Source organism: Pipistrellus hanaki (genome assembly GCF_964339955.1).
Source record: "Pipistrellus hanaki genome assembly, chromosome: 8".
Classification (NCBI taxonomy): Eukaryota; Metazoa; Chordata; class Mammalia; order Chiroptera; family Vespertilionidae; genus Pipistrellus; species Pipistrellus hanaki.
In genome coordinates this window covers 85,276,682-85,285,534 of record NC_140510.1, presented here as the reverse complement: position 1 = coordinate 85,285,534, position 8,853 = coordinate 85,276,682, and the positions used below count along the sequence as shown (strand labels likewise).

Here is an 8,853-nt window from a genome sequence, read left to right as displayed (position 1 = left end):
ACGGGGGACAGGGGACAGGGGACCGGAGGACAGGGGGACAGGGGGACAGAAGGACAGGGGGACAGGGGACAGGGGGACAGGGTGGCAGGGGGACAAGGGGACAGGGGAGCAGGAGGACAGGGGAGACAGGGGGACAGGGGGACAGGGGGACAGGGGGACAGGGGGACCGGAGGACAGGGGGACAGGGGGACAGAAGGACAGGGGGACAGGGGGACAGGGGGACAGGGTGGCAGGGGGACAAGGGGACAGGGGAGCAGGAGGACAGGGGAGACAGGGGGACAGGGGGACAGGGGGACAGGAGGGAGGTCAGGGGGACCGGAGGACAGGGGGACAGGGGGACCGGAGGACAGGGGGACAGGGGGACAGGGGGGCCGGAGGACAGGGGGACAGGGGACAGGGGGACCGGAGGACAGGGGACAGGGGGACAGGGGGACAGGGTGGCAGGGGGACAGGGGGACCGGAGGACAGGGGGACCGGAGGACAGGAGGACAGGGGGACAGGGGGACAGGGGGAGGTCAGGGGGCCATCCCTGCGGGGAGCGGAGGGCAGCTCTGGGGGAGCCATGGTGCTGAGCGGGGAGCCCGGGGAGGAGGGTCCTGTGGGTGCGCTGTGGGGCCGCGGCCCCATCACCCAGGCAGCGCGGGTGGGGCCAGGGCGCCCCCGATCCCAGCGGCGGGGGGCCGGGGCGGGGACAGCGGACTGGGGTCCGGTTCCGGGGCGGCACCGGGGATGGCGGGGCGGCGGGGGCTCCGGGCGGCGGGCGGCGGGGAGGGCGGGCCCCGAGGGCGGCGGCGGGAGGAGGAGGGGCCGAGGCCGAAGGACACCCCGTCCTCCCCGCGCGGCTCCCGCTCCGGCTCCCGCCGCCGCCCTCCCGCCGCCGGAGCCCAGCCCGGAGCCCGGAGCCCGGAGCCCGGAGCGGCCGGTAGGTGCCAGCTGGGCGCGACCGCCGTGCGCGCGCTCGTGTGTGTGTGTGTGTGTGTGTGTGTGTGTGTGTGTGCGTGTGTGTGCGTGTGTGTGTGCCTGTGTGCGCGTGTGTGTGTCCCGGGTGCCGGGGCGCCGGGATCTCGGGGGTCGGGGGTCGGGGTCGGGGTGCCGGGCACCTGCTGTCCGCTTCGCTGGCGGTGGAGACGCGGGAGGTGGGGGCGCAGACCCGGTCGCAGCTGCGCGGACTGGAGACCCGCCCCTCCCCTCTCTCCCCCTCCTCCCCCTCCTCCCCCTCCCTCTCCCTCTCCCCCTTCCCCTCCCCTCCCCTCTCCGCTCCCCTCTCCCCTCCCCTTTCCCCCCAGGACCCGGGAGACCGGGGTGCGCAGTCCCTGTGGGGGCGCAGGGGGCGCCCTGCGGGGCAGGTGATGGGAGGGTGGGCGCCCCGGGCGCGGCGGGGCGGGAACCGGGGCGCAGGGGACGGACCGCACCGCCCGCAGCTCCGGCCCCAGCGCCTCCCCTGCGGCGGGCCGGAACCGCCGTGTCCAGTGCGGGGCGGTGCGGGCCGGCCGCGGGGTTAGGAGCCCTCTCTGGGCCGGACAGCGGCTCCGGACCCGCCCGAGCCCCGGGCCCTGGGCGCGGGGTGCCCGCTCCTGTGCTCTGGCCTCTGCGCCCGTCACCTCCCTCTCCAGCGTCCAACAAGCCAGAGCGCCTCCGGCCCTGCCCCGGGCGGGGGGCGGGCTCCCCCTTTCCCCTCCGCAACCTCGTGGCCGCAGAACCCGTGGCCCCCGACCTGCTGCTCACCGGTGCACCTGTGCCAGCCCGCCTGTGACGTCACCCGCCTGTGACATCACCCGCCTGTGACATCACCTGCCTGTGACATCACCCGCCTGTAACACCACCCGCCTGTGACGTCACCCGCCTGTGACGTCACCCGCCTGTGACGTCACCCGCCCGTGACATCACCCGCCTGTGACATCATAGGCAGGTTTCTCAGCAGAGCGGGCGCCTTGTCCATCAGGAGTCGGGACCAACAATCCAGTCAAGAAGGAAGGTCCCACGTGGCACCAGCACCCGCGTCTCCTGTGCCCCCGCCTCGCCCACCCCGAGCCTCGGTTTCCCGGGAAGACTCGCGGCCGCAGCGTGGGGGCCTGGAGTGGGCCCGCCGCCATCACTGAGCGGCATGGCGTCTCCCTGACGCGGAGCCTCTGAGCTGCAGGCCCCCCCCCCATCCAGGCGTCAGTGGAGCCCCGTGCTGGCCCAGGCTTCTCACACGGTCACCTGATCCGGTTACACAGCCGGGGGCGGCCTCAACGCGAACCTTTGTTCTCGTCTGGCTCTCAGCCTCGGCCGGCTCTGTCTGCGCCCTGATGTGGCACCGCCACCGCTATCTCACCGCCTGCCCGTCGCCCAGCCTCGCCGGGGACCAAGACGGGACTGGTGACGGGCAGGCCCCTTGCTGCACGGGGGCGTCTGGGAGCCGGGCCTGCCTGGCACCGACCAGCTTCCTGACCTTGAGAACTTCTCCTCCATGTTGAGATTAGGTGGTGCCACCTGCCTTCAGGGTGCTGGCTGGGAGGCGGGTGCTGAGTGCCAAGGGCAGTGCTCGGTGGTTGGCGCCGAGCGAACTGGTGACGCCGCTGAGCCAGCACTGAGCGTGTCACAGGCTCAGCCCGAGGAGCCGCGTTCTGAGGACACGTGAGAACATGCCATCACACGCCTGCTGGGCGACCGGGACCTCTCACAGCCATGAGCATCGTTTAGAAGTGACTGCCAGCTCCTGGACAGCCCATCTCCCCGCACGCCCTCTGCTTACGGTTAAACAGGAATTGGCCAGACTAGCAGCCGGTCTGCAATGCCCGGAGTTCTGTGCCACAGCTTCGCTTTATTTCTGCAAAGATAACTGCAGTTTGTTGACCCAGAATTCCTCAAAATTGTCCTTTTTCCAATTGCAGTCAGCTTCGTGTTGCTGTGTATGGGTCTCGGGGTACCATGGGGGGTGGGGGTGGGGTGAGCATCTGCCTCCTGCCCCACGTGCAGGAAAGGCTGTGGGAGCCTGTGGGAGCCGGGCCCTCCCGCCCTCGCCCCTCCCGCCTCCTCCGTGGGCAGCGGCCTCGCTGCTTCTCTGCACGCGGTCCTGGCCGCTCGGTGTAAGCACCGCCTGCCTTGGGGGAGCAGACTGTGCCGGGCAGCCCGCCGTCTTCCTCTGGTTACCTGCCCCCTGCCCTCGCGTCCGGGCGTCCCTCTGGCGTGTTTTCCACAGCAGGCTGTGCCGTGGACCCGTGGCGACTCGGTGCGTGCTGCGGGAGGTGGGAGCAGAGCTCCAGGGGGTGAGCGGGGAGAGCCTGCGCGGGGAGAGCGCGCGTGCCCTCGTGAGTTCCGAGCTGGGCGCCGTTCCTCCGGGGCCGAGGGGGCATCAGTGCGGGCGGAGTGGCCTGCCTGCGTGCGCCCCTGAGAGAGGTCCAGAGGCCGGGTCTAAGGACACGCAGCCCGTGCCCTGGTCACGGGCACGCGGGCCAGGCTGCCGGGGGCCTGTGGCCTTTGCCCGCGGCCCCAGAAAGAGGGAGGACTCTGTCTGCTCCAGTTCTACCCCAGCATCTCCCGCTGGAGCACCGGTGTCTGCTGAAGAGCCAGCCCTGGATTAGCGAAGAAGGAGAAGGGCCGCTGGCTGAGGAACCTTCCCTGTCATCGGGGGAATAGCCTGGTATCCCTTCCAGAGGCGGAGCCTGAAGGAAGCCAGGAGGAAGCCGGGGGGTCTGCCCGGAGGAGGGCGCTCCCGTAGCCCGGAAGGCATGCAGAGGTGGTTTGGGCAGGGAAGAGGGCAGGGTGCTGGTGGAGAGGGGGCAGGGGTGGTTCAGCTCCTGGGAAGGCAGGAGGGAACCCCAGGAGCAGGAGCCGGCTGTGGGGAGGGTACAGCATGATGGGAGAGGACATGTCTTTGGATTGGTGAGCAATCCAATGGATAAGAAGCAGGGCTGTGCCATGTCTGAGGTACCCATCCCTCTGCTCCCCTCACAGCCCAAACCACTGCACCGCCAGCCACGGAGCCAGAGCTCCGGCTTCTCCTTAGGACTGGGGGGCGGGGTAGGGGGTGTCTCACAGGAGAATTGTTAAATTCTCAGTAGCGCACTCCCTGAACTCGTGGTGCTGTGACCGAGGGTCTGGGTGGGTTTGGACTGTTGTCTCATGTCTCCCACAAGAGGGACGGCTCTTCCAAGTCTCCAAATGATCTGTGCTTCCACCTGGGAGGGGCCGGTCTGTGCCCAGCGCTTACCACCCTTGTGATGTATTATTTACGCCTCCCGCTTGTTCTAAAACGGCTGGAGCTGTTTCACTGCGTAACAAGGAGGCTGCTCTGGAGTTTGCAGGGAAGGGGAACCCTGCCTGTACCCTTTAGTCTCATTGCCCGGCCGCGGATCAGCCTGTGACAGATTAACAGGAAACCATTTACCGATGGTGCTCCTCTCTCAGGGGCGCACGCAGGCAGGCCTCCCCGTCCTACACCGCCAGCGAAGAGGCTGGGAACGCGGGCTGGCTGGGGCGGGGGCTGGGGCGGGGGCTGGAGGGGGGACCAGGGGATGTGTAATAAGAGGGTGGGTTAGAGCGGCGCTCGGCGGCTGGTGGCTGTGGACCACGGGTGGCCGCGGGGTCTGGAGGGCTGGCGGCCGCTGGGTTAGGGGCTGGCTCGGTCTGAGAGCGGACACAGCTCTGCAGAAGGGAGCGGACAGCCAATGCTGGAACCAGGGGAGCAGAGGCTAGCTGCCTTCAGAACAGCCCTTCAGCCAGGCGGCGGGCTGTGGGCGGCCAACTCTGCCCCCTTCCAGTTCTCCGTTTGCAGCTTCACTGCCCAGAGTATCGCACGTGTCCCTGGCTCCCCCTTCCGCCCCCCGACCGGCCCCCGCCCCGCTGTCACTGTGCTTATGGGCTGGGCAGTGCTGTGCGTACGGGCTCTTGGGTTGGTCCTTCCTGTCTGCTGAGATTCGTCTGTCTGTCCCGGGTCCGTGCCTCTGTTTCTATTTTGTTCATCAGCTTATTGTTCGTGAGATTCCACCTGTGAGTGAGAGCGTGGGGTACGTGTCTCTCTGCCTGGCTTATTTCACTCAGCACAATGCTCTGCAGGTCCCTCCGTGCTGTCTTAAAGGGCAAGAGGTCCTTCTTTTTCTCAGCTGCACAGTGTTCCATGGTGTGCAGGCATCACAGCTTCTTCATCCACTCATCTGCTGATGCACTGAGGTAGGCTGTTTTCAGATCTCGTTATCAGCTATAAACGTAAGGGAGCATATATCCTTTCTGATTGGTGCTTGCGTTTCTCAGGATGCATTCCCAGAAGTGGGCTCACTGGGTCAAATGGCAGGTCCATGTTTAATTTTTGAGGAAACTCCGTGCTATACATATGGTTTGAGGTTGGATATAAAGCTCACCACCCTGGTATGGGACACACTGCCCTGACGTGGACAGAGACAATAGAGGATTTGAGAACACTCAGCCAGTGTGGCTCAGTGGCTGAGCACCAACCCATGGCCTGGGCGGTCACGGCTGGATCCCCGGTCAGGGCCCAGCCCAGGTGGCAGGCTGGATCCCAGCGGGGTGTGCAGGAGGCAGCTGACCGACCGCTTCCTCTCAGCAATGTTCCCAGCTCCCCTCCCTTCCTCCCTTCCTCTCTCTCAAACGTCAATGAAACATAAGCTATGTCGGAGCTCTTCCCGTCCTCTGGTGCCGGCTGCCCGCGGGAACCAGCCGAGGGCCTCCCTCCCCCTCACCGCTGCCCTGGCGTCCGGGCGGTGTCCGCCCTGCGATGGCGCGGACTGTCCCGGAGAATGGGCCTTTGTCTGCCGGCGGCCGCGCTGGCTGCGCTGTGTACGGGAGCTCTGTCAGCGCGGGGCTCGCTGCGCCGGGGGCTCTGCACCACAGTCACACGTGTGTGCTGGATCTGCACCGCAGTCACACGTGTGTGCTGGATCTGCACCGCAGTCACACGTGTGTGCTGGATCTGCACCGCAGTCACACGTGTGTGCTGGATCTGCACCGCAGTCACACGTGCGTGCTCGATCTGCACCGCAGTCACACGTGCGTGCTGGATCTGCACCGCAGTCACACGTGCGTGCTCGATCTGCACCGCAGTCACACGTGTGTGCTCGATCTGCACCGCAGTCACACGTGTGTGCTCGATCTGCACCGCAGTCACACGTGTGTGCTGGAGGCTCAGGGGGGCTGGCAGCGCTGCCTGTCACCCCAACTCCTGGGGTCTCCTGGGTCCCACTAGCAGCCCGTAGCTAAAGGCCCGGGGCCGGAGGCCTCTGCCCGGGGCTGTGAGGCCCCCAGGCGTCCAGCACTGACCCCTGGGCTGGGCCCAGCAGTAAGGAGCCTCCCTGGCACCCCTCCCAGCTCAGGCGCGCTCGTGATGAGCCCCGCCCCCTTGCTAACGTCACCGGCCTCTGCGGCAGCCGCTCCCAAGACAGTGCCCGCTCCCCGCTCCGGGGACAGTGCCCGCTCCCGGGGACAGTGCCCGCTCCCAGGACGTGCCCGCTCCCAGGACGTGCCCGCTCCCGGGGACAGTGCCCGCTCCCAGGACGTGCCCGCTCCCGGGGACAGTGCCCGCTCCCAGGACGGTGCCCGCTCCCAGGACGGTGCCCGCTCCCAGGACGTGCCCGCTCCCAGGACGTGCCCGCTCCCCGCTCCCAGGACGGTGCCCGCTCCCGGGGACAGTGCCCGCTCCCAGGACAGTGCCCGCTCCCAGGACAGTGCCCGCTCCCAGGACGGTGCCCGCTCCCAGGACGGTGCCCGCTCCCAGGACAGTGCCCGCTCCCAGGACGTGCCCGCTCCCAGGACGTGCCCGCTCCCAGGACGTGCCCGCTCCCCGCTCCCAGGACGTGCCCGCTCCCAGGACGGTGCCCGCTCCCAGGACGTGCCCGCTCCCAGGACGTGCCCGCTCCCAGGACGTGCCCGCTCCCGGGACGGTGCCCGCTCCCGGGACGGTGCCCGCTCCCAGGACGGTGCCCGCTCCCGGACGGTTCAGTGCACTTGGAACTGGGGTTCAGTGCAGTTGGGAGCTTCCTTCTCCCTCCCGCCAGAGAAACCAGCCGGGCACTCAGCCTCCCTTCCTCTCTGCGTGCACATCTCCGTACCTCAGTCCTCTGCAGCTCCTCTGACCCTCCGTGAGCTTTTCTCTTTTCTTCTAGTTACAGAATTTCCACTCAGCCAGCTTTCCTGTGGTTCTGGATGATTTCTGTTCTGTCTTTTAGCTGTAATTTTGAAATTGTTGGGCGAGGCAGCAGTTTAGGTGTTTACCTATGCCGCCATCTTGGTTTCTCTCAATAAAGACTTTCAAAAAAAATGGTATACTGTGGTGTTTGTCTGCCCCGGCTTGTAGTGCCTGTGTAAGACCCCTGCTGAGTGAGAAAGTCCAAACACAAACCCGCCGGTCCTCACAGGAAGTGAGGCTGCCACAGCCGAGCGGTCAGCAAGGGGGCTGTGCCCGGGAACTTCCTTCACGGCGGCGGCGAGAACGGCCCGGAGCCAGCACGGTCGGCCCCGTGGCCACAGGGAATCGGAGCTAGGAGGGTCAGACTGTGTTTTCCGTGTCATCAGCTTTTCAAGATCTTGGACCAATGTTTTCCTCTTTGGTCACTGGCCACTCCCCTGAGGTTTTTTTTTGTTTTTGTTTTTGTTTTTTTAATATATATTTTATTGATTTTTGTACAGAGAGGAAGGGAGAGAGATAGTTAGAAACATTGATGAGAAAGAGTTATCGATCAGCTGCCTCTTGCACACCCCCTACTGGGGATATGCCCGCAACCAAGGATATGCCCTTGATCGGAATCGAACCCGGGACCTTTCAGTCTGCAGGCCGATGCTCTATCCACTGAGTCAAACCGGTTTCGGCTCCCCTGAGTTCTTGTCCTTGTTTCTGTTGATGAGACAGAGCAGTCATCTGCTCACCTGGAGGACATGTATGCTAAGGGCTAGGGCTGTGTGCTGGCGCCGTGTCTGCGCCCACGCCTTCACCATGAAACTCCTTTCTCTCGACAGGCAGACCCCACGTGAAGCGGGGAAAGAGCGCGATCAGGTGGCGGGGGAGCGAACGTCAGCATCCTGTGGACAGGAGCTTCCTAAGATGCTGCTGAGGTAGCCAGGCCTCGAGTCGCCGTCCACGCAACATGGGCTGCATGAAGTCCAAGCAGGCCTTCCCGTTTCCCACCACCATCGAGAGGTGTGCGCCCACCCAGAGGAGTGAGCCCACCAAGGGGAGTGAGCCCACCGAGGGGCGTGAGCCCACCGAGGGGCGTGAGCCCACCGAGGGGCGTGAGCCCACCGAGGGACGTGAGCCATTCGAGAGGTGTGAGCTGTGGGTGCCGTCACCAGTCACCAAGGAAGTGGAGGAAGTGGTGGAGGTGGAGGTGGAGGTGCAGGAGGGACAGGCGGAGGTGCAGGAGGTGCAGGAGGTGCAGGAGGTGGAGAAGGTGGAGCTGCAGGAGGGGAAGGAGCCCGCGGGGCCCAAAGTCGTGGTGAGCCAGTTCGCGAACCGCCTGTCGCACGAGATCCTGAGCGGCGCCCTGCAGCAGTGGGTGGACAGCAACGCCAGGTACACAGACATCCCGTTCATCGAGGGCGAGGGCCTCTGCGCGGCCCAGCGGTGACGCCGGCGCGACTGCGGGCAGAGTCGGTGCTAGCTTACTTACGTGAGCCAGAGCAGAGCGTTGTATGAATAAACACATGTGACTCCACCCCACGTAGACCAGTCCGTGGCGACAGCGGGAGGAGGGCCTGGTGGAAGGCGGCGGCCGCAGGCCCTCTCTGCGTGTGGGGTCGGGTGGGGAGGGCCAGCCACAGGCCTGTGGTCCTGCCGCCCCAGGGCGCCCAGCGCAGCCCCGTGCCCACACAGGGCGGCATCGCCGACAAGTGAAAGTGCGTCGTGCCCAGGCCCAGGCGGCT

The 8,853-nt window shown here is 66.2% G+C and overlaps 1 protein-coding gene across 2 annotated transcripts; it reads left to right on the top strand.

The window, feature by feature from the left end:
- Positions 1 to 794: 794 nt before the first annotated feature.
- LOC311627109 (small membrane A-kinase anchor protein) lies at positions 795 to 8,647 on the top strand. Of its 2 annotated transcripts, none has more exons than XM_084893352.1 (2): positions 795 to 922; positions 7,951 to 8,647. In XM_084893352.1, the coding sequence occupies exon 2, from the start codon at positions 8,079 to 8,081 to the stop codon at positions 8,556 to 8,558; it is 480 nt and encodes a 159-aa protein (XP_084749478.1). In that variant the 5' UTR covers positions 795 to 922; positions 7,951 to 8,078; the 3' UTR covers positions 8,559 to 8,647. The 2 variants fall into 2 exon arrangements, with proteins under 2 accessions (XP_084749478.1, XP_084749477.1); XM_084893351.1 differs by lacking the exon at positions 795 to 922 and adding an exon at positions 7,451 to 7,565 and having other exon boundaries at positions 7,814 to 8,647.
- The last annotated feature ends 206 nt before the right edge of the window (positions 8,648 to 8,853 follow it).

Excerpts from the sequence above, each read along its gene's own strand:
- LOC311627109 (XM_084893352.1), top strand. The coding sequence starts at position 8,079 with ATGGGCTGCATGAAGTCCAAGCAGGCCTTCCCGTTTCCCACCACCATC.